The sequence below is a fragment of the Erinaceus europaeus genome, chromosome 14, assembly GCF_950295315.1.
Source record: "Erinaceus europaeus chromosome 14, mEriEur2.1, whole genome shotgun sequence".
In the NCBI taxonomy this organism is placed as follows: domain Eukaryota; kingdom Metazoa; phylum Chordata; class Mammalia; order Eulipotyphla; family Erinaceidae; genus Erinaceus; species Erinaceus europaeus.
The window spans coordinates 31,569,585-31,594,000 of record NC_080175.1 but is presented as its reverse complement, the minus strand read 5'-3'; the positions used below and the strand labels follow the sequence as shown (position 1 = coordinate 31,594,000).

The window sequence follows — 24,416 nt, the reverse complement described above, 5'->3', positions numbered from 1 at the left end:
CGCAGGGACCGGCGTAAGGATCCCGGTTCGAGCCCCCGGCTCCCCACCTGCAGGGGAGTCGCTTCACAGGCGGTGAAGCAGGTTTGCAGGTGTCTATCTCTGTCTTCTCCTCCTCTCTCCATTTCTCTCTGTCCTATCCAACAACGAATTGCGTCAACAAGGGCAATAATAATAGCTACAACAAGGGCAACAAAAGGGGGGGGGAAAATGGCCTCCAGGAGCGGTGGATTCATGGTGCAGGCACTGAGCCCAGCAATAAGCCTGGAGGAGGAAAAAAAAAAAAAAAAAAAAGAAGTGAAATATGGTCCTGAGTAGTATGTGTATTCCGCCCCCCCCCCCATCACTCTGGCCACCGGTTAATGTGCTGGGAACTACACAGCTGGGCTTCTTCAAGCAGTCTGTAGTGAGAAACCTTTATTGCCAAGTTAGACGTGTGAGGAACAGCATGTTCAAAGAGATCATGGATCTTACACCACCTGAACAAGAGCAAATCACAGCCATGCCAAGCAGGGATGGTTGCCTTCAAGCTTAGTCTGTATCTAAATTAAATGTTCCCCCTTCAGAGATTTCTCCAGAATCTCCTGCCCCTCTGAACCCCCTTACCCCACTCTACCTGTCTTCCTCTACAGAGAAGAGTGGCTTGTTTGATCAGTGTTCTTCCACTGCAAACATTTATTCAATGCAAAGTTCACTTGCAAAACTTAGGCTGAGATCTGAAATTTAGGCTAGTCCTAAGATGTTAAGGAGACTGGATTGCCTGCTGTGTATACTGCATGTTTGTTGTTGTTGTTGTTGTTGTTGTTGTTTTCCCTTGACAGAAGCCCTGACAGGAGCTAGGATTCATTATTTCCCCGACAACCTTTCTGCTTGGCCTTGCTGCTTTACAGGAAGACTGTGTGTTCATTTCTATGAATCTGGCCCCTTCTTGAGGACCCAGTAACTGGTGGTGTTGGCCCAGGAGATAAGGGGATCGAAAAATATTGGGAATTCCTTATCTGTGGTAGGAGTAAAGGTAAAGGCACTAAAGAACTGATGGTTGAGAGTGCTTAAGAGATGAGTTCGAAATAAGGACAAAGCAAGGGAGTGAATCCAACTTCTGTGACTTTGAACTCACAGCAGAGAGCTACCCCTGTACATTTTGGTCCTCTGCCCTCTAAGACATTTGCAAAGCGCCACTCGGATGAGGATGTGGGGAAGGTTGGGCCATAGTCTATACTTAAGGAGTTGGTTGCTCCTGAACCAGGAACCTCTGGGGCAAGATCCAAGAAAAATTAGCACTCCTTATGGAAGAGGAGCTCAACTGGAGGCCAGAGTCTGTAGGCCAAAGGCCGTAAGGGGCCAGGTTCAGAGCCCTCATGAAGGTTCAGTATCATGCTGGCTTGGTCATCAAACAGCTTCCTGAGCAGGAACTTGGTGCCCCTTGACATTAGTCCCTCTCCATCTGAGTCAGGGCTCTGTGAAGGGCATGGCTCCAATAAGCTGAGGTATTTGATGTGTGGGCAGCAGCTGGGAGAGTGCAGTGAAGGCTTCAGATGAGGTTGTTTCTGAGACGCTGCTCCTGCTCCAAGGAGAGCTCTGTGCTGGCTCGGTATGAATCCCCTGTGAGCCAAAGGAGAGCAGCTAAGTATCCAGCCCTGCCATTCTCATCCATCTCCCTCACAACTTCACAATACATGCATTCTGCCATGCCTCCTTCCCATCCTTTACATCAGCTCAGTCATGCTCACTGACCCCACTCCAGTCTACAGAAATAGATCCTAACAGGTGTAGAGTTCGGGGAATAAGAGGAAGAAGAGGTTATTGAATGGAAAAGGGTGTGCTGGTTCCTCTCTGATGCCCTCTCTCCAGATGGATTCTGTACCCTTCTTTGTTCTCCTTGGTACCCTTGGGAACTGACCTCTAGAGATTCCATCACCCTGGCTCCCTTGTCCTTTGGTTTCTGGTTGATCTAGGCCAGCAGAAACAATAGCAGGAGACTAGCAGTGCACAGAGAAAGGATGGAAGGATGGGGTGTGGCTGTTATGGTCTCCTGTGTGTCCAGCTCCGGTCATGACCTCCCTCCTCTGCAGCTCTAGCTTTCACCAGCTCCAGGACAACATTCACCCCATCAGGCCCAAAAGTGACAACTCTTTCCTACTCTTATGCCTCCATGTCTCACACCCCTTAAGTATTGCTTGCACCTCTATAAGTAGTCCTTTTATTAAATAAGTTCAGACTTATAACTGTGACTGCTCTCCCACAGGGTCTTTGACAATTTTTTTTCTCCCCATCTCACCAGTGGCCCAGGACCCCTTGCAGCCCAGCGTTATGGAGGATCCTGTCTCCATGTGTGCAGCCTCAGATTTCAGTTCCTCATTCCACTCAGACTTCGGTCTCACTAAGTGGCAGCCAAGTCTGCTCTGCCACATACTAAAGTCCATAGACCATTTCTCTCTCTTTACTCATCTGTCTTCCATCTGTTGCTAAAAGTGTCTTTTGAAAACAATTATGTGACCTTTCCAGCCCCCCTTCACTGAACTTTGTCAATAGCTCTCAGAAGCCCAGAAGATGAAAAATTCCATTATCTTAGCAAGAACCATCACAACCCCCCTCCTCAAAGACCTCTACTGGGTTTGAAAAATAAAGAGAAAATTTCACTTTTTGGTTTCTGTTCATTAGTCATTTTGTCCTGCTTTATATCCTACTGCCTTTCAGCCACCAAGTTGCAGATGTTACTATGATTTCATCCTGACTTCCCTGAGAAGACAACCTCACTGGTGTGCTTCAAGACCTCACCTCTCCAGAGCCCTACCCCACTAGGAAAAGACAGAAACAGGCTAGGGGTATAGATCAACCTGCCAATGTCCATGTCTAGCAGAGAAGCAATTACTCCCATCTTCTGCACCCCATAAAGAATTTTGGTCCATACTCCCAGTGGGGGAGAGATGATAGGGGAAGGTGACCAGAGAGTTCTGAACTCCAACTCTTACCAGCACTGGGAGAGAGAAGAGGTAAAAAGGAAGGACATTTAGAAGTAGTAATAAGTGTAGGTGTGACTTGGAAAGGAAGAGATATTTGAGTGCTCTTTATTTTCAGGGTAAAAAACATTGTTTATATGTAGGACCCATCAGTTATACAAATATTGCAAGCAAAATATCTAATGAATGTAATTGACTAATGAATATAACTTTTGATTTAAAAGTTCTTCCTATTGCCTGGAAAAAAAAAAGAGGGAAATTCTGAGGTTGAGATTTCCTTTACTATCTTAGAGCTAGAAGCTGTGGAATTGGATTAGGAACTCGATGGGCTTTCTAAGTCCATCTCGTGCCTTTGCTCTACTCCTCCAACTTCTGCCCCTCTTTTGAAACTCAGTTTAAAAAAAAAAAATTAGAAACCTTTGCTTGCCCCCATGTTTCCCCTCTGTGTTTGCTCATTATTTACTTCATCCCAGGCAGGAGCATTTGGTAACGTAAGGGTCACCCATTCACAAGCCTGGCTACCCTATTTGACCCTGACCTCTGAACTTTCTCTGATTTATGTTCCTAGTGCCTGGCACAGTATTAACATAGAATTAAGTCTTAATAAATAACTTGTTGACTGAATGGGAAACTCTGCCCCACCCCACATAAGCAAGGGTGAATGGAAACACATATAGCCTATAACAATACCAGCATTTTGGAACTTGAAGATGTAGGAAAATTTTATCAGGTAAAACTACACCACCTTACTCTGCCTCTTTACAAACTCTTTCTTATCTATCACTGTCGATCTTAGAAGTCTCCCAAGACCTGTTTCTCTTCCTACAGGCTGTGATCACAGCTGGAGAGAGCAGCATACGTCTGGATCACTGCTACTTTAGCTGTGAGAGTCAGCCTAGGATGGGGGCAGCCAAGAAAGACTCTGAGGGGAGGGAAGAAGTAACGTGAGGGGCTGGGTGGTAGAGCACCTGGTTGAGCGCACATGTTACAATGCACAAGGTCCCAGGTTCAAGCCCCCAGTCCCCACCTGCAGAGGGAAAGCTTTGTGAGTGGTGGAGCAGTAATACAGGTGTGTCTCTGCCACCCTTCCTATCATTCCCTTCCCTCTCAACTTCTGGCTGCCTCTGTCCAATAAATAAAGATAATTTAAAAAATGAAGAAAAAAAAAGTAACATGAACCAGAAGAGGACAATCCCAAGAAGGCTTGAAGTCACAGGAACATCTCTAGGTAAAGGCACTGAAGAACTGATTGTTGAGTGTTTAAGAGGTGAGTTCTAAATAAGGACAAAGCAAGAGAGTGAATCCAACTTCTCTGTGACTAGGATACATAGGAAGTGGTTTATAATCCAAACAGGGCAGAGAGGGCTGCAGAAGAAGTAGCTAGTGGGCAAGGCTGATGGGGTAGCTGTTTGTTCTAGAAGCTGACCTTGGATGCAGTCTAAAGATACTCATTCATCCCTCACATTTCAACCACACAGTCAAGTCCTGCGCAGGTACATTTAGTCTTCCAGCTTCCCCACCCAGACGATGGCTCCCAGTTAGTTACCTGTGTGGCAGTTGTGCAGCCAGACCCGGTGGCCATCATACTTGCAGCGACACCGCATCATGTTGTTGGAGAAGTCTGACTCTGCCACTTCATATTTGGGGTTCACAACCACCTAGTGTGAGAGAAGGGGGCAGCTGAAAGATGATTCGGCTTTCGAGCGAGTTGATGGTAGCGATGATAGTGCTTTACACGGTTCATGGACTTGTATAAAGTGTCTGCTTCCTTAATCCTTATAGTTACACCGGGAGGTGGACTTCAATGGCCCCACCTGTCAGACTGAAGCTGTGACATGCCTGTTGCCCCTGAAATCAGGACTCAAACCCAAGCTGTCCCCTGCATCCTGATTCCCTGCTCCCTGATTCCCTGCTATCTCTGCTACCCGTCAAAAGCAGAGTTTGTGAAACTCAGGTTGGGGAGGGCTAGGAGGGGATGGGACATCTGGAGGACGTGGAGTTCCAACAGGGAGTCCCCACAAGCCCCCTTACCTGGAAGATGTAGTCCCCAGGGCCAACGTCTGTGATATCCACCCACTGGCAGTCGATGTCATGCCGGTAGGTGTCCCAGCAACCTACAGTCACACCCTGTTCTCCAAAATTGGCACAGGCATAGCGCCGCTGCAGGCCTATGGGGAAGGGGATTGGCAGTCACTGAGCACTGGGTGAGGACAAGGACCAAGCACTCTGCTGGTCTTTCTCATATTTGCTCACTGAGCCCCACACTAGTCCTAGTTAAAGGTAGTCCAATTACCCCTGTGAAATTCAAGTCGATACCTTGCTGAGCTTCAGCAAGAATGTCTACTTAACTATGAATCCAGCACTATAGCAAATCCCACATATGGCTGCTTCTTGAGGTCCTTCAATGCAAATAAGGACCCATAGGCTTAGAATGTATGAGGCTGGGAGATACTGCAGCCCTTCTGTGTTAAGACGTGTGTCCATCCAAATCTAATGAGCCTGTGTCTGTGATCTTACTCCTGAGGACTAGGAACTCGGCTTGCAAACAGGAACCGGTCAATCTATCCCCTCAAAGAACTTAGAGATAAAGCAGGTCTGGACCCAAACAAAGTGTTAGGCAGGGGCCAGGTGGTGGCGCACCTGGTTGAGCAGTGCGCAAGGTACCTGGGTTCAAGCCCTTGGTCCCCATCTGCATAGGGAAAGCTTCACAAGTGGTGAAGCAGGGCTATAGGTGTCTTTCTGTCTCTCTCCTTATCTCCCCATTCCTCAATTTCTGGCTGTATCCAATAAAAATAAAGATAATTCAAAAATTTTAAAGAAAGTGTTAGGCATTTCAAAATTGCTCTAAATGGTGTTGGGAATGCTGAGGGAGGGGATAAGTCTTCCAACAGGACTTCAGATGGCAAAATCTTGTGTATTTTTTTTTTTTTTACCATTGTTATTACTGGGACTCAGTACCTGCATGATGAATCCATTGTTTCTGGCAGCCATGTTTGTCTTTTTTTTTTTTTAATTCAATAAGACAGAGAATTTGAGAGAGGAAGAGGAGCTAGAGGAGGGGGAGGAAGACCTGCAGCACTGCTCACCACTTGCGATGTTTCCCCCCCTGCAAGTTCAAGCCCTTGAACATGTTAACCTGTGTTCTCAACCTGGTGTGCCACTGCTTGGCCCCAGAACTTGGTCTTTTTCAGTTGCTTTGAGTGCTGATTGTTCTCAGGCTGGAATCATCCAATGTCTGGGGGCTGTTGAGCAGGGGAAAGGGAGCCTTGACCCCATGGGGATTGAAGAGTTTCTCAGAGGTTGCCTGACAGAAACCACTTACCTTCAGGGCAGTTGGTGTCCTCTAGACAAAAGCTGGCTTTGTGCCCCTCGGCCACCTTGGAGCCATTGAGAGTCAGCAGGTCATAGTGGGTGAAGACCTCAATGCTGTGGTAATGCCTGTGAGGGGGGAAACGGGGTGCGGAGTGCTGTCAGCCTGGCAGGGACGCTAGCACATCCTCTTGGGGGATGGAGGTGGTGGGGAGGGCTGAGACACTCAGCCCCATCATTATGCAGAGAGGAAGTGCATAATAGCAGGGCAGTGCCTTTTCCCTCCCAAACCCAGGATTAGTGTGCCCTAGGGCCTACCCTCTGGGCACCCCGGCCAGGCAGCAAGGCACAGCTAGCTGCCCCCATCTCAGTGTTGGGGCAGGTGGTGAAAAGTTCAGGCTGGGAACCCCCAGTGGGCTGCTGCCTGGCCACTTGGTCTGCATGGGACATGGTAAGGAAAAAGGTGGTTTTCTAGGGGCCAGCTTGGGAGCTGGGCCCTGGGGAGGGCTGCCTGCTCCCTCCTTATCAGCCTGGGACCAAATGGCTACTGTTGTTTCCAGTCCACTTCTAATGACAACTCTGTTCTTGGTACTGGAAAAAGTGCTTATTATCCCAGGCAAGGCCAAGTCTCCAAGTCACTGCTCATTCCTCTCAGCTCTCCCCACCCTCAGCTGTGTCCTGAAGAAAAGAAAAAAGGAAAACATTTCCCCATTCTTTGTAATGGCATTGTCTCTACCACGGTCTTGGCTGGGAGTTTCTGACAGGAAAGGAAGCCCATTATCTCCCTTTCAGGACTGGCGTTCGTGCTGTTCTTTAGGGCCTGGTTTTGCAGGAACCAGCATGCTTTTCTGCAGAAACAGCATTGTAGATGGGAGGTCTATTCTGGGTCTCTGGGTTTCTAGATGTCCCCAATTCATCTGGCCTTTTAAAAACCAGGCCCAAGGGCTGGTTGTCCACACAACCTGTAGAAAGCACGGGTTCAAGACCCTGCTTCCACTTGTGAGAGGGCTCTGCAAGTGGTGGGTCAGTGCTATAGGCATCTCTCCTCTCTGCCTCTCCATCTCTGTCTCTCATCCTCAATAATAATAATTTAAAAAGAAAACCACAGGGACCTGTGGAGTTGTCATACAGGCACTTAACCCCAGCAATAACTCTGGTATGAAAAGAAAAAAAATCGAGGACTAGCAAAATAGTTAACCTGGATGGTGTGCTGCCCAGGTTCAAGCCTGGCTCCCATCACACTGGAGGGAGATTGTTACTGTGGTAGCCTTTTCTCTATGTGTGTCTCTGCCTCGCTCTATCTGCAAAAGTTGGCCCAGAATGGTGAAGCCCCAGAGATGACACAAAAAACAAACACTGTTCAAGGTCCAACATATAAAACTGACCCAGCAGGGGCTGGGCAGTAGCACAGAGGGTTAAGCACACATAGCACAAAATGCAAGGACCAGCATAAGGATCCCGGTTTGAACCCCTTGCTCCCCACCTGCAGGGGGTTCACTTCACAAGCTGATGAAGCAGGTCTGCAGGTGTCTTTCCTCTCTGTCTCACCCCGCCCCCCCCCCCCCCCCCCGATTTCTCTCTGTCCTATCCAACAACAACAACAATACCAACAACAAGGGCAACACAAATGGTAAAAATGGCCTCCCAGAGCAGTGGATTCGTAGTTCAGGCAAAGCCCCAGTGATAACCCTGAAGGCAAAAAAAAAAAAAATCCAGAATCATTTTGACAAAAACCAGCCTTGCTGGCAGAATCTGTTCTGCTGGATGTCTCTGTGGGCAAGGGGCCCTATGACACCAGCACTGCTGATACATCCGGCAGAGGAGGGGGTGAGCAGAAGGATGGCTGATGCTCCTGGGATTCCTTATTGCCTCCTGAAAGGTGAGTTAAACAGTAGGAAGAGTGCTTACCTCTCTTATGAAACTTTACTCCAAGCCAGAGAAAAACTATGCTGGTTTTGGTCCCAAGACTTTGTTTGTCCCTGGCACTAACCTGTGGCATTGGTGCCAAATCCAGCTGTGGCGGCCTGTCTTGGGGCGAAAGTCGGCCCGGCCCAGGTTGTGGATCTGTGAGGAGAAGCGCAACAGGCGCCGGTGACCGTAGGGCCAGTCCATGCGGTCAGCAGACTGGGAGAGGCAGTTCTCCTCATGGGCACAGTAGAGCTGGCTGAGTGGGCGGTCCTCCAGGTAGGCCGTCTCCTGCACCAGCTGGGCGTTCATCACGAGGTCCGGGGCACCTGGGAGGCAGAGGGGATGGCTGGATGCAGAAGGTAGTGGCAGTGAGGCAGCCATTGCTGCTCTGCTATGAGGGCAGGCTAACCCCCAGGCCCTTTCGGAGGCCACAGAGCAGTGGGGTGGCATAGGAGTCAAGGTCAACGGGATGACTAATGGCAAAGGACTGCCTTAACCTGGCAGATGGTACAGGGCTGGGGGCAGGGCTGCCTGAGTTATGTCTCAGCTTAACTTCCATCTGGAATCATGAAAGAGCTCTGTGACTGGCTTAAAACTTTCTCTTCTTTTACTCATCTGTAACATGGGGTTATAATAGTGGCATCACTGCAGTGATGTGCTTGCTCAATCATAGTCTGGCTCGTGGTAAACACACAATGTAAGCTGCTATTTCTTGTTTTATTGTTTTATGGGGTGGGGGCTAGTGGCTGTCAGTAAAGTTGTTGACACATGGATATACTTTCACATCTCCCCATGATAGGTGTCTGTACCACTTGGGTCCGTATCTACCATCATGCACCAGGATCCAAAAGTCTCCCTCTTACCAAACACCTCCCTTCCCAGGATCTTTTGCTTTGGCCCTGTATACTGAATGCAGTCCAAAATACAGCTTTATTCTGTGTTTTCTATTTCTGCTTTTGTTCTTCAGGTCCACCTCTGAGTGGGATTAGCTGGTATCCATGCTTCTCTTTAACATGTTTGTAGAAGGGTTCTTGGTCTCTCAGGGCCTCTGTGTAGTTATGCCCTCAGTCAGTTCTGCTGGTGTCTAACTTGGTTACTTCAGCTCCATCACTCTCTTTCTCTGGGCCTCAGTCCCCTCAATGTTAGGGTCGAGGGGACTAGGGGAGTGTTGGGTGGGAGAATAGGAGGAGCTCTGCCATTTGGGGTCCATTCTGCTACTGCTCTAAGCCTGTGATTCCTTCAGAACTCCTAACCTATTGCTCCCAAAGGTATTCATCCCAGAGCATCTGGAAGTCTCCCAAGGGCACTGAGAAAGCACATTGTTGTGCTTCTCTGTGTATCACACCAACCTTCCAAAGCGTCCCTCCTTCCTGACCTTCCTTGGGAGCCAGCAGCCTCCTCCCCCACTCCTCTCCCCCACTCCTCTCCCCCATGTACGTCAGCACAGATATATGGAGGCCCAAAGCTATTGCTACATGACACCCCAGGAAGTCACTGAGTGCAAAGCCTGGATTATGGTTCAGACTTTGGGTAGAGGCATCCCACAGAGGAATCCACCCTGACTGTCCTAAGCCAGAAGCCCTGCTTCACTCCAGTGGATGGGCACTGAGGGCAGCAATGGCTCTAGTTGGCTATGTCATGCTTGTTCCATGACCAACACTGTCCTCAAAATCCTGCCACCTGTTCAGGAGGGAGTCAATATGTACCCTCTGACAAATGCTAGAGCTCCTGAGGGATGGAGGTGGAGCTTTCAGAGAGAGTGAAGAGGGAGAGGAAAGGGAAGAAAGGAGAAAAATCACAGTGGAGAAGTAGAGATGGCAGCAGAGGCCAGAGGAAGTGTCAAATGTTCAGGAGGAGACCAGCTGTCCACCGCAGACAGGGACAGGGAGGGTTTCCAGGATGGAAAGTCACTCCCACTCGGCTGTGAGCCTTGGGACTGGGAAGGTCCCCCTAGTGCCCTACTGCCTTGTGGGAGGTCTTCAGTGAGGGCCGAGAGTTCTTCCAGGGCACACTGCACAGAGACAGGGGGCCTGGAAGTTCATGGATAAAGGCTCTGGGTGCCCTGGCATTGAAGCTTATCTGGGAAGAAGGGCAAGTGTCCACTGGGTTGGTTCCAGCCCACAGCTCAGGAGAGCATGTGGCTGAGCCCAGGGCCTCTCATGCCCGTCACATTTGCACACCCTCTGCAACAGCTTTCAAACTACCTTTTTGCTACAAACCACAGAAAGATATTTTATGTTGTACCTGAGCATATTACCTCTTCTAATGTAGTGCACTCTGTTGTTTTCTATTCTATTTCATTATTTTTTTTTCAAACAATCTCCTGACACTGGAAGACTAGAACATGGTATGTGAATCCTCGTGTCTCCACATGTCCTTGAGAACTCCATGGGGGGGCAGGGGAAGTACCCCATGTAACAAGTGATGTGGCCACATAGCTTGCAAGTGGTATCAAGCCTGCCCCCAGTTCCTCACCCTTCCAGGCTTTAGCTGGGACCAGCACTGGGGTGCTCCCTGAAGGAAGGGGTGGGGCTCAGCACTACTCACTGTCTGTGCAGGAGACTCCAGCTGAGAAGCGACCTGTGCCATGGGGGCAGTGCACAGGCCCATGCCGTTGGCACTGCTGCAGAGCCAGCTCTGTGCCTGAGCAGCGCACCCCACTCATCACCACCTCTCCAGCTCCTGGCGTTCCCTGCCAGTACCAGGCATCCTGAGGAAACAGACAGTCGGAGTCATTACCTCTGATGTCCATCTGACTCCTCACCACCCTGGCTATGTCCAGTGTTCAGGGAGGGGACAACCCTCACTACTTCAGACCTACTCCCCCCATGGAAGAGGTGTCTTCCATGGATAGAGGTGAACATCTGCCTCTTGTGACTTCCACCCCTGATCGTGTCCCCACCCCTCTCCGGTCCTCAGCACTTGAAGAGGACTGGTTGGCTGCTATTTCCCTGCTCCAGGTCTCCACAGCTGCCGGGGTTGAGCCCAGTTCTCTGATGTTGCCTGGAGGGCCAGGGTGGGCAGAGCTGAGGTCCCTCCAGTCAAGGCCTCTTTTAACTTAGTTTCCCTGACATCTTCCAGTCCATGCTGAGAAGTCTGCTACCAGTCTGTTCCTAGCCAGCTGCTGCTAGGCTGTGTCTCTGTTTTTAGGCTAGTTTCCACCCTAACAGCTTGACAAATAGCAAAGGGAGAAATCTAGCAAAAAAAAAAAAAAAGGGGGTGTGTGGGTGAGTGATGGTGTACAGTGGCACATCCAGTTGAGTGCACATACTACCATGCGCAAGGAGGACCCAGGTTCAAGACCCACTCCCCACCCGCAGGAGAGAGGCTTCACAAACTGTGAAACAGGGCTACAGGTGTTACTCTGTCTCTCCTCCTCTATATTTCTCCACCCCCCTCTCACTTTCTTCCCTAGCAAATAAGGAAGAAAGAGAGAGAGAGAAAGATAAATAAAAAATGACTGTCAGGAGTGGTAAATTTGTCATGCAGGAATGAGACCCAGCACTAACCCTGGTGAGAAAAAATATGTCTGGCTTTCTGGCTTTGAGGGGTCCTACCCCTGGCCCTTCTCTAGCTTCACATCACACACAGCTCATCCTCAAAGGCCATGCTCTACCCCTGGGCTCTGATTTCCTCAGCAGAGTTCTGCTTCCTTCAGCCACAAGGTCTCTGCATGGGCTGTCTACTCTTCCCCTCTTGGCCTGGCTCCCCTGTGTTCACCTTTCCTACTGATGCAACTAGAGACCTGTCTCATGAGCCACTTCCCTCTTGTGACCCGCAGCTCCTGGAGACAGAAGCTGTGCTGTTTTGCTCCCCACAGTCTCCCAACACTCAACGTGACACTGGCCTTTAGTTGCTCTCAGTAAGTAGCTGCTTCTTGAATGATCAATAGCATTAGACAAGATGTTTTGCATTAAAAGTATTTTTTTATGAGAAAAACATACAGAACTAAGGATCAAACCTTGGGCCACAGGCTTGCAAAGCACATACTCTACTCACCAAAAAGAAGTTTTGGAGCAAGGCAAGGACCTACCTTGATGGCATGGCTGGCAAAGCCCAGGCCCAGCTGCCGACAGGCCACCATGGCTTCTGTGAGCCCCCAGTGGTCACTGCACACAGCCCCCCAGCGTCGGATGCCATTCACCTCCACCTGCACCTCCACCAAGCCCTCCTCAGGGCTGCGCCCACCAGCCAAGCGCACCTGCAAGGGCCAGAGGTATGAGGAGCAGGTGTCCTTGGGAGGCAGGTGGTGTTGAGGATGGCTGTTCTGGGTCTCACTGTGGCACTGGATGTAACAGTCCCTTCTCTGGATCCTCCCTCCCCTAGCTCCAGGGTGTCATGCTGCTTTCCAACCTCTGTCCCCATCAGAGACATATGATTCCAGGTTCCTCAACTGGGGCTTCTGCTCTGGTTCTTGCCCCTTTTTAGCTGAGCTCCACTGTGAATGACAACTTGCCAGTTGCCAAGGCCATTCACATCTGCTGTCCCACTCACAGTGACCCAGAGACAGGTCACCCCATTTTACAGAAGGGAAAGCCCATGGTTCCTGATAGATTGTACCTAAACCCTGCCCACCTCAGAGATCCCCCAGTTGTGCTCTCCAAGGAAAAGAGCACTTAGGGCCCAAGGCAGAAGCCCTTTCATGCATGCCACCACCACGCCCCCCCCACACACACACAATGGCCACCTTGTCCTGAAGCCACACCCACACCTAAGCTCACCTGGTCCTGGAAGCCCATGTTAGGGATGTTGCACCTGACGGCAGCATCATTGTCATGTTGACACCCATTCTGGGGCCCTTCCAGGGCGGAGCAGTCCCCAAGGGTGCGCTCATAGCCTCTGCAGCGCACCTCACTCAGGTGGATGGGTCCCAGGCCTGGGACAGGGTGTCCAGTGAGCCTGTGTGCCAAGGGCTGGGCCAGTGGCACAGGCAGACCCTCTAGCCCCAGCCCTCACTCACCCTGGCCCATCTGGGCACCAGACAGGGCCTCCCTTGCAGAACCAAAGCCAAGCTGACGACACACGACACTGGCCGAGGCGAGGTTCCAGCCATAGTCACACACAGTACCCCACTGACGGTTCAGGAGCACCTCTACCCGGCCCTCGCCCACCTGAGGCCCCGAACGCAGGCGCACCCTCATCTCCTGCTAGGAGGAAGAAAATGGCTTCAGGGGCAGAACTGCCACCCCGAGGACCCCAGGCAGGCCCCTGCCAGCTGGGCAGAGCACCAGTCTGCCTCTGACTGCCCACGATGTTCCTGCTCAAGCTCCCTTTCCTCAGTGGCCTTTCCATTTACAGGGCACTCATTGAACAGGGGGAGCTGGGGGACAGCATAATAGCTATGCAAAAGACCTTCACATCTGAGACTCTGAGGTCCCAGGTTCAATCCCCCAGCACCACCATAAGTCAGAGCTGAGCAGTTCTTTGGTCTTTCTTTCTTTCCCTCTGGATATTTCTTTCATCAACAAAAATAAATAAATAAATAAACATTAACAGTCTCAGGTGGTTGGGAGAGAGTATCCACTCTCCTCTTCCTCCTGCCCTTCCTATTTCCCCAGGAGATGCCTCACCTTGCTGCTGTGTGCTGCTTTTTTAAAATGTGTATTTTATTTTATTTATTTTGGCTAGAGACAGAAAGAAATTGAGATAGAAGGGATAGAGAGGAAGAATGAAAGACCAAACTTGCAGCACTGCTTCACTGTTCATGAAGCTTCCTCCTCCATGTAGGGGCTAGGGGCTTGAACCTGGGTCCTTGAGCACAGTAATGTAACATGTGGTCCCTATCAGGTGGGAGCCCCCTGCTTTTTTTTTTTTATTATTCCAAGGGGAATAAATGTGAATGTAGCAGTCATTGTAATTACTGTTGTCATGGTCCCACTATTCCGGGACAGTGAGGTCAGCTTTCCATTTACAGTGGTGTTAGAACTGCTCCCTTTGAAACCCACCCCACGGCCCCACTTCTGCAAGTTACCCTCATCAGTCTAAACCAGTGTAGCCCAGAGAGTCTGTCTCCTCTCTCCTGCCTGTCCTTGAGAGCCTCTGCCCTGGCCTCTGGGAAGGGTTCTGCCTAGGAGGGCCTGTGCTTCCAGGCTGGGGGTACAGGCCCCGAATGCCCACCTCTGCCACCGGCTCCTTGCGCCCTGGCTTTGCCTTCCCAGGGCGGAAGTGGGATCCTGGCACACAGCTGACCACAGCGTGCATGCCCCCTGGGCAGGCCAGCCGCAGCTTGCCCCGTGCCGGCGCCACCTGCACCTGGCAGCTGGCCAAATGGGGCTCTATCCCCAGACAGCTGACCCGGTGGATCCAAAATGAATTCTTCTTAGTCAGGCTCTTTAGTCTGGAAGACAAGGGAGGCCGAGTGTGGGAGCATGTTGAGGGTGGAGCCTGGGACTCAGGAATTGTGGGTGGTTGGGGCTTCATGCTGCATCAGTTCATGGCATCCCCCTCCTCACCTGGACCTGGGGTCCTTCATCTTCAGATTCCAGACTTTCCTGCCATGGAAGAGAATAGGCAGGGAGTAGGGTGAGGACAGAAATCCTACTCCTGCCCCCCTGAGTTCCTCATAACTGTCCTTGACTTTGCCCAGGACCTCACAGTCTGCAAGCTCATTTACAAGCCTCATTCAAGACTGAGCTTCACAGACACCCTGAGAGAGGGCTCAGCACACAGACTCCCCTTTATGTGGAGGCAAACAGAGGCCACTTTGGTCCCTTGAGTGGCTCTAAGATGGGGCCTCTTCTGCACGGGGCTGAAGCTCTTCATTAGCCCTGCCTGGAGTGTATATGAAGGGGCATCTTTAGGTGGCAAGCTAAGAGAAAGGGCTTCAGGGAAAGGATCTTCATGGACATGTAGGAGTCAGAGTCTTGGCTGGTGGGGGCAGCCCACCCCGAGACACTGAGGCTATAATCAGGGCTGCTTTCTTCCTGGGTGACTGTTGTGTCAGCTGGCCTGGGGGTGCAATTAACTGGCTGTGAGGAGTCAGGAATCCACGTCCCTGTCCTCTCCAAGGAGAAACCATATGGCTGGTCATCATGACCAGGGTCATCTAAGTCAGAGACTTAGGGTGGGTGAGTGTAGATGGCCCAGTGCACTGTGGGAGACTGCTTGCTAGATGAGAGACAAAGAGTCCATCCTCCTCATCTGTGGGGATGCACTCTAAGACCCTCAGTTAATGCCTGCAATGGGATAATCCAAACTATGTGCATCCTTTCCATATACCTGCATACTAACGATAGCTTAATTTATAAGTTAGGCAGCCAGAGACATAACTGAGTGTGAGCCAGGTTTTAACCGTGGCACCACATGGGAGGTGCCCTAGCACCCGGGGAAAGTGCTGCTGTGGTATCTCTCTATCTGAATGGAAAAGAAACCCAGGAGCAGTGAAATCACACCTGTGTAAGGTCCAGTTCCACAATTTATATGCAAATTAGACACCATTGGAGATTAACAACAATAAATAACAAAAATGTAGCGCAATAACAACAATATACTGGGATAAAATTTGTGTGGATGTAGGCTCTCTTAAAATATTGCATAGACCGGGAGAGGGGCAGTAGCGCAGCAAGGTAAGCGCAGGTGGTGCAAAGCTCAAGGACTGGCCTAATGATCCCGGTTCGAGCCCCTGGCTCCCCACCTGCAGGGGAGTCCCTTCACAGGCAGTGAAGCAGCTCTGCAGGTGTCTATCTTTCTCTGCCGCTCTCTTCCCCTCCTCTCTCCATTTCTCTCTGTCCTATCTAACAACAATGACATCAATAACAACAATAATAACAACAATAAAAAAATAATTGCATAGACCACAGTTGAGCATGAGTAATGAAAACCTTGGCACCATGGACAGGGTGTGAGTAATAATTATACAGAGTTTTCTTTTTTTTTTTTTCACCTCCCTTTCTTCCTCTCTCTCTCTCTCTTTCTCTCTCTCTCTCTTTTTAATTGCTACAAGGGTTATCACTGGGATTCAGTACTTGCATGATGAATCCACTGTTCCTGGTAGTATTTATTTATTTATTTTGGAGAGAGGCAGAGAAATTGAGATGGAGGGAGATAGAGAAGGAGAGAGAAAGAGAGACATCTGCACCCCTACTTCACTGAAGCTTCTCCCTTGCAAGTGGGGTCTGGAGGTTTGAGCCCGGGTCCGCGCACCTCGTAATGTGCACTTTGTCCTAGGTGAGCCACCACCACCTATGTAGAACTGTCACTGACATGGTGCTAGGGGAGTGCTGGCTGGTCACCGTTTACTGGCAGATGCAATTTGTGACAGTCTGTCATATTTCAGACATCATAGTTTTATGCCTCCTCTCCCCAAACCCACCCCAACCTGATACCTGGCTTACACACAGCCCATCACAGCTTGGCTTGGATCAAAGCTGAGGACAATCCCAGGGGTCAAGTAAACATGTTTCCCTGTAGATGACGAAAGCCAGATACCCTACTGAGACTCCATGATCAGTTACTGGCCACTGACACAGCACGTACTTATAAACCAAGGACACCAAGCACTGCACTCAATATATATTTGTTTAATCTGGGGAGTTCTCTGTGTGGCAGTCCTTTCTTTGTGACTGGCATAGGATGTGGTATTGTGACTGGTATGATGCTCCCTTTCCAACTGTTTTGAGGTCTTTCTTTGGGTCTCAAAGTCCACCTTCTCTCCCTTCTGAGTTATTCGGAGCAGACTCTCACCCAGGAAATTCAGCTCCATTTCTCCCAACGCCAACACTTACTTAATGTATTGCCCAATCTTGCTGGTCTCATTCACCACCCCTCACTGAAAACTAACTCTCTCTCTCTGCCTCCTAAGTGCCATGCCCCTACCTGTAGTAGTGGCCGTCGACAGTACCCGTGCTGGGGAAGCCCAGCATCCCGCACACCACCCTGCTGTTGTTCCTGCTCCAGCTCTGGTCGCACACCTGCCGCCACTGGCCTTCGTACTTCACTTCCACCGCCCCCTCAATCACCGGGTTCTGCCGCTTGGCACTGGCAAGGATGGGTTTGAGCCGAACCGCCTCCAGCCGCTGGCCCTGTGAATGCACGGCCCCCTTGAGCCCTGGGGTCCCTGCCTCTGCAGGTCTCCATGTGGAGGAGATGGGGGGGTCAGGGCACTTAGAGGTGACTCTACCAAGCCACTTTCACTGGACAGACCGGGAAACCGAGGCCCAGAGAGGGAGAGATATTTGTAAAAGACCACACAGCAAGTAGGAGGTAGAGTCTCAATTTTTAGGAGACATTCTTTAATTTCTGAGAGAACCAAGGAGATCTGAATCTCTCAATACCAATTCAGGATGGGGAGTCCTTGGAATCTGGGGAACTGCGGCTGGGCACAGAGGGCACTTTTCATGACACCTTAGGGAGAACTAAGGATGGGCATGTGTTTGAGTTCCTGGTAGGGCCCTAGAGACCCCCTCCCCCCTTGGGCAGAGCCCCCATCCTGACCCACAGCATCAGTGGGCCTGGGCAAGCTGTCCTCAGGTTAAGGGTGGCCGGAAGTGGAGGGCAGGGCTCCCAGACCTGCCCTGCCCACCCCTGCTGTTTGGCTTGAGCTGTTTTTAGCTTGGGGTTGTTTGTGCCGGGAAGAGGCAGCAATTGTGGCCAGGCCTTGTGGGAGAGGCGCAACCCCCCCACCTTGGTCTCCCTTACAGGGACCAACTTCTGTCAGTCCTGCGAGCTGGGGGCCTGTGCCCAGCCATCTGCTCCAGGACACAAACGGGAGCCAGGCCCCTTGATATTGCAGTCCCTGCTCTTCTCCCACTCTGTCTCTACTCACCCTGCTTCATCCCAGGGGCTGTCTGCACCAAACCCACACCCTGGGCTGCTCACCTGGGGTCTGAGTGTGTTGGAGATCCTTTCGGACAGGTAGCCTCGCTGGCGCTGCGGCTGGCACACCACTCCCACGTCCTCCGAGTGGCTGCAGTCACTGATGCCCCAGCCATTGGACCCACACTGGTCCAGGGAGTTCTCTGTGCCCGCACAGCGCACGTTGTCCAGCCAAATGTGGCCTGTGGCACAGGGGACAGATGTGCTCAGGGAGGGCACCAAGAGGCTGGCTGTGGCTCTGCTTCCAGAGTGGAACCCACAGCCATCATCTCTTTTAGTGCAAACTCTGGTCAGAAAGTGAAGGTGGAAGGGACCTGCTGATAGCATACTGGGTTAAGCTTACATATTACAGTACACAAGGACCCAGGTTCAAGCCCCCAGTCCACACCTGTGAGAGGAAGCTTCACAAGTGGTGAAGCAGTGCTGCAGGTCTCTGCTGCTTTTCATCTCACCATTCCCTCTCAATTTGTCTCTATCCAAAATAAATAATCAAACCTTAAAAAAAAAAAGTGGAAGTGGGTGGGGAAACATCGCTCCTCCTAGACCCTGCCTACTGCCTCCTCTTGGTGTCAAGTCCAAGACAATCTGTCTTTGCAAAATGCCAATTTAGTCCAGTAATCAGATGGACTTGCCTATTCTTCCATCCATCCACTCAATCTCTGCTCAGCACCCAGTGGATACCAGGTACTATGTTCAAAGCACTTGGAGTTAAGTTTTGATGATGTTTGTAGCCTGATTTCAAGAAAGAATAGGGAGACCAGAATGGAGGTCCCCTGGGGCGGAGGCACTCAGATGGCACCCTATGGAGAAGGTCATTTTGCAGGGTCGCAGATGTGGGCAGGAGTCAGATGCGTCCTGATATTCTCAGGCCAGAGTGCCTGAGCTCCCCAGCTTGACCATTCTTCCCACTGGGAGAAATCTGGTGAGCAACCAGGAGCCAAACTGCCTGTTCCTGGGACCCCCACCTCTCCCACTTGCCACCTGCAAGACCCCCTTAGAGGCTTAGAAACCCAATTGTTGGGAAGCACTAGTACTCACCCTCTCCTTGGCCATACTTGGCACTGTGGGCCCAGGTCAGAGCACCCTCAAAGCCCAACTGGCGACAGGCCACCGTGGCCTCCTGGAGCCCAAAATCATCATCACACACAGTGCCCCACTGGCCCTGATGCAGCACCTCCAGGCGGCCCTCCTCCGGCCTGCTCCCCGGGCCAACCAGCCGCAGCTTTGAGGGGCCCAGGGACTGCAGGCTGCTGGGTGGGGCTCCGCCCAGCAGCAGGAGCAGGGGGAATAGGGAGAAGGAGGCTGGCAGGAACATCACAATGACCACAAGGCAGCTGGGTCCACAGCACCTGGGGAATGAGCATGACAGTGGTCAGCCCACCTCTGACAGCCCACCCACCCCCCGACTTCATGGCTCCTCTGCTGGCAGAGAGAGGGGGGAGGTCAGGGTCTGCTGTGCGTATGTAGATGAAGGTACTGAGTCTGTGCTCAGTGTTAGTTGATGTGGTTCACCACACCGTTCATGAACTGTGTGATCTTGTGGACATTTACATCCAACCTGAGTCTGGATCTCCTCATCTGGAAAGTGAGCATAAGACTTCCTGCCTTAACTTTAAAGTTTGAAAGGGGAGGAAGAAATGGATGGAGAAAATGTTCAAGCCAACAACCATGAGACAAGAACAGTTTAAAAAGGAATCTCTTGTGGTATGGGAGGTGGTGCAGTGGATAAAACAATGGACTCTCAAGCATGAGTTCCTGAGTTCAATCACCGGCATATATACCAGAGTAATTTCCGGTTCTTTCTCTCTTCTTATACTTCTTATGAATAAATAAATGAGATCTTTTAAAAAAGACTCTTATGTATGTATATATACTATATTCATATATAAATTATATGTAATACTTTTATGTATAACACTTATAGGCATACAGTCTTCTATGTTCTTCTAAATGATGTCATTTTCTCTCTAATACTTTTTAATCTTATGTACATCTTGTTTGTTTGTTCTCTTTATCCTTCAGATCTTTAATTTGGTGTTTGTGTTTAAGAACTCTTGCTGCTATCTTTTATATCTGTTACCAAATGACTTGCATTTCTCTGAAAGACAACTACCAGATGGTTTCACTCATATGTGCAATATAAAGCACTGAAACACATGAACTTGATAAAAAGAAAAAAAACATAATCAAACTCAAGATTTTGTGAAAACTATGGTGGTTATCCTTGTGTGTGTGGGGGGAGTTGAGGCAAAGAACTGTGGTGGTGGGTGCAGTGTGGAAGTATTTCCTTGTAACCTTGTAAGCCACTATTAAATCACTAATAAAAATAAATCAAAAGCCAATTTAAAAAGACTTCCTGTCTCACAGCACCATTGTGACTGCTAAGTAAGACACCCTGTAAGCATGTAGCACAGGCCTGCTCCACGGCGAGTGTTCTCTTCATATGTTTCACATGCAGGTAGAGAAGAATGTGGTCTGCTCTTTGAGTCATGCAGCTTCCAAGGTTGGAGGACAGCTCCAAAATGTCTCCCCAGGGACACTGTACTTACCTCTGTTTGTGTCTCTAGACACCCTCATCTAAGACCATCTTGGTAGAATCCTGGAGCAGAAAGGGCCTTACATGCCCCTCATTTACTGGGTAGGCTTGGGGCAAGTCTGTTAAACTCTCTGGATCCTTCTTCCTAATTTCTAAAGTGAGGTAGCTGAATCAAATACCTTCTCCTAGCTCCTCCAGCTCAGACAGTCTATGACAACTTCTGTCCCAGCTCTAGTTGCATCTGGGCACATGACTCTTATGTTGACTCAATATGCACTGTTGGCATGCTTGCCAGTTACCAGGGCAGGAGCTGGGACACAAAAGTGAAGACATCAGATACCCCCAGGAAGTTGTGGAATAGCTGGAGGTGTCCCAGAACTAGGAACTTGGAGGAGAAAGTGCTGGTCAGCTGGCATGAAAGGTTCAATGGCTTTAAGCCCAAGCATGGGTCTTGTCCCTCTGTCTGCAGGAATCAAGGGGCATAAGCAGTGGCATTCACCAGAGACAGGGAGGCTGTAGTGGGGTAAGAGTGGGGTCTGCCCTCACATAAGTACTGTTGGCTCTGGGAGGTTTGTAGAGGAAAGGGTCCCAGTTGGATGTCTGGAGCCACCAGTGCTGAAGCTCAGCCCCAGGAGGGCTCTACTGCCTGTGGTAGCCAGGTGGGCCTGGCACAGTGCTGGAGAGATCAGACCTCTGGCTCCCTGTTCATTCTTAAGTCTTACGAGAATTCATTCCAGGAGGATGGGTGGTAGTGCTCCTGATTAAGTGTACATAGTATCGTGTAAGGACCCAAGCTTGAGTCCCTGCTTCCCACCTGCAGTGAAGACGCTTCACCAGTGGTGAAGCAAGTCTGCAGGTGTCTATCTTTTTCTCTCCTGTCTCTCTCTCCTCTCTCAATCTCTCTTTGTCCTACTGAATAAAATTTAAAAAATTAAAAAAAAAAAAAGGAGTGGCACATACATAGTGCAGGCACTGAGCTCCAGTGATAACCCTGGAAGCAAAAAAACTAAAAAAGAGAGTTCATTCTGGCAAGGGCCTCTTCTATGGCCACTGCTGCAGTGGGGGGTTGGGGTGGATGGCTGGCTGGGAGTGTTTCCTGGGCTTCTTGCACTTCTTTTCCACCTGCTGGCTGGTAGCAAGCTGGGAATCACTGCTCATTCTTCCCTGCACCCAGCAACACTGCCTCCAGCTGCCAGCGCCCATTCTGGTGAGCCTGGGCTGGTGGGATGGGCTTTGAGGAGGACACTGGATGTACTCAGGGAATGAAGCAGTGCCAGATTAGTTCCAGGTCTGTAGGTGGCACTCAGTAACTATCTGTGGCTACGGGGAGGGAGATGGCACAGCACGAGGCCTGAGAGTATAGACTGGAGTCAGTTGCCTAGTGGCTCAGCCATGACCATCAACTAGCTTCTGGATGGTCCTGGCAAGTGACTTAATTTCCCAGAGGTACAGTCTTCCCCTCTGAATAATGGGGCTAATAATGACACCTAACTAGGGCTCTTGTGAAGATGAAATGAATACATATAAAATCCTTACCAAGCACTCAACTGACAGTTCAGTTTTACTAATCACTACTATAGAGGTTGGTCACAGCCCTTTAGGTTGAAGGCAGCAGTGTCCTACCTCAAGAGTGAGCCCAGAGTCCCATGGCCCATCCTTTTTGACACTCTCCAGCTTACGGTCTCCTCACCTCTCCCCATTCTCACAGCTAAAGCCTCCCCCCCACACCTCCTAGGCTCTCTCCCTTTCTAGACTTATATAGTATTTTCTTCCTGTCACTTCCCACTCAGGAGTATGGGGGGACAAAGACACACAAGTGGCTGTCACCCTGAACAGAGTGCTCTCCACTGCTTTGGAGGTTCCCTTTCCTCCTGCATGTCCCCACCACCATGAACTCACACACATACACATACAGAACAGCTAGGGACTTTCATCCCTGCTCCCCAATGATGAGGGGATGGGAGGGTTAGACTCCCAGCCCTCCAGTTGTCAAGAGCCCTTGTCACCCAGTGAAGGCTGTGTGAGAGCTGTTTTTCCTTCTGAGGAGACAGAATATGAACTCTGCCCCCATCCCATCATGTGGCTTGAATCAGCTTTCTTTCCTAGATGCAGAGGCAAGTCCTATACAATGTGGGAGTGCCATGGGAACACCCCCCATCTATGGCATGCTCTGTCATCTGGGTGATCAGGAAAGGCCAGCTGTGTGGCTTAAGGCTGACCTCCCCACACTCTGAGCAAGGGGCTCCCTCCACTCCCAGAGCTTCTGTTGCAGGACCCTGGGTTTGAAATCAGGGCAGTTCCCTACCATGTCAGAATCACTCAGAGGCAATGCCCTCTTCCCAGTCAGCCAGCGGCTTACTGCAGTCTCTGCAACTCTTGCTCATCCAAACACTTCATTTCCTCATCCCCAAAAAACATCCTCTGATGTGCAGCCTCTGGGCTATCACCCTCACTGCCCCTTCTACTTGGAGTCTCCTCCCCTCTGTGTAACAGCGCAATCCCTACATATCTTTCAACACCCATCCCTGAATCAAGTCTTCTTGGTCATCCACCTTCCCAGCACTTGCTGTCCTGCTTCCTGTCTCCACAGCCAGACCTGTCCCACCTCTCCAGTCCCCCCAGCACTGAGTACAAGGAGAACCAGGCTGAGAACGCTGCCCTCGAGCAGCAGACAGCACCAAAGGGGCCATTCTTTTCCCAAGTGCAAGAGAAGGGACTTACTGAAGGTTAATATGAATTACTATTAATATAGTGTATTAAAATATTTGTTGACTGGCCCAGAGAAGCTGAGGTAGCTCACTTCTGCAGGGTCTGGAAGCCCAGGAGAGATGTGGACATTGGAAGAGGGAAGGGAGACAGGCAAATGAATGAAATTCCACCAGTTGCTGGCTGATTTATGGTGCAGCGTGGTCTGAGGGCTCAGGGGTGGGTGCCAGCACTGAGTGCAACCAAGTAGGTCCCAGACTTACTTGCATGAGGCAGAGAGGCACCTGCTCTGGCAGCAGCTAGGGGATTCTGGCACCCAGCTTGGCCCGGTCCACTAGGGAGGGCTGGTAGAGGGCAAATGCCCCTGGCCCCGCCCCCCAAAGTGTCTGGGGTGCTTTCCTGTAGCACTGGCTTTGGGGTCACCCCAAGTACTCCTGTCTAATTCTTTGGGGGATGGAGTTGGCTTTCCTCTTTCAGTCCTGCTGCCCTTCCCAGGGCATCTGATCTCACCTTGCCCCTATCGCAGAAGACGAGACAGAGAAATAGCTACACAGACACACAGGTACCCCCAAACCAGGGCGTGCACCCCTGAGCCAACAAGCTCCCCAATTCGGAAGCAGGCAACTAGGGGCGACCAGACTGTCGCGACTCCCATCCCTCTCATTCCCAACCTTCAGGAGCCCCTAGAAGCTGGCAGACCTAGAGAGAAACCGAAGGACCCGGGCACAGATGGACAGCAATGAGACCCACCTGAAGGACCGTGGTGCTCACCGGCTGCAGTGCAGACTGTCTGGGGAATGGGGCTGAGGCAGGGTGCCTGGCAGGGCTGCTCTAACGGGCCGCCCCAGGCTCCTTGGGGCCTTTTTATGGGTCCACGCTCCCCCCCAACCCCCACCAGCTGGCAGAGAAGGCCCCGCCCCCGGGCGGACCTGGACTGGGCGGGCCGACCCATGCCCGGTGCCCTTCGCGGGTGCATGGTGCCGGCAAGGGGCCTGTCTGCGGCCCTGAGGGTCGGGTCGCGGGGGTCCCGGGGTTCGCGGTGTCCCGGGCTCCCCGAGTCCCGGGGCCCCGGGGGGGGGGCCTGCTGGGGGAGAGGAACTGCGGGGGACCAGTGTCCTGGGAGAGTAGGGTGGGGCCGCTGGGATATCCGCGTTCCTGCCTTAGGCGCAGTTTCCTCCTCTACAAAA

The 24,416-nt window shown here is 51.0% G+C and overlaps 2 protein-coding genes across 5 annotated transcripts in view; one reads left to right on the top strand and one right to left on the bottom strand.

Annotated features, from left to right (window-relative positions):
- R3HCC1L (R3H domain and coiled-coil containing 1 like) overlaps window positions 1–2,640 on the top strand; it is a 42,952-nt gene extending 40,312 nt beyond the window's left edge. For both annotated transcript variants that reach the window (XM_007534150.3, XM_060171520.1), the window contains one exon: window positions 296–2,640. The gene's annotated coding sequence lies outside the window, so the exon portion shown is untranslated. The remainder of the gene's footprint in view (window positions 1–295) is intronic.
- Window positions 400–24,123, bottom strand: LOXL4 (lysyl oxidase like 4). Of its 3 annotated transcripts, none has more exons than XM_016192949.2 (15): window positions 23,980–24,123; window positions 19,026–19,336; window positions 17,991–18,169; window positions 16,989–17,194; window positions 14,627–14,665; window positions 14,292–14,511; window positions 13,135–13,321; window positions 12,896–13,050; window positions 12,208–12,375; window positions 10,722–10,884; window positions 8,257–8,500; window positions 6,280–6,395; window positions 4,989–5,125; window positions 4,504–4,615; window positions 400–1,599 (listed from the first exon to the last, which is right to left on the bottom strand). In XM_016192949.2, the coding sequence occupies exons 2-15, from the start codon at window positions 19,300–19,302 to the stop codon at window positions 1,529–1,531; spliced, it is 2,274 nt and encodes a 757-aa protein (XP_016048435.1). In that variant the 5' UTR covers window positions 19,303–19,336; window positions 23,980–24,123; the 3' UTR covers window positions 400–1,528. The 3 variants fall into 3 exon arrangements, with proteins under 3 accessions (XP_016048435.1, XP_016048436.1, XP_016048437.1); XM_016192950.2 differs by having other exon boundaries at window positions 13,135–13,318; XM_016192951.2 differs by lacking the exons at window positions 400–1,599; window positions 4,504–4,615; window positions 4,989–5,125; window positions 6,280–6,395 and adding an exon at window positions 6,402–8,138.
- Window positions 24,124–24,416: the final 293 nt, after the last annotated feature.

Excerpts from the sequence above, each read along its gene's own strand:
- LOXL4 (XM_016192949.2), bottom strand. The coding sequence starts at position 19,302 with ATGTTCCTGCCAGCCTCCTTCTCCCTATTCCCCCTGCTCCTGCTGCTG. Across the intron at positions 13,322-14,291 it reads GCAAGGAGCCGGTGGCAGAG|CAGGAGATGAGGGTGCGCCT; the intron begins GTGGGCATTCGG and ends TCTTCCTCCTAG. Across the intron at positions 13,051-13,134 it reads TGGTGCCCAGATGGGCCAGG|GCCTGGGACCCATCCACCTG; the intron begins GTGAGTGAGGGC and ends ACCCTGTCCCAG.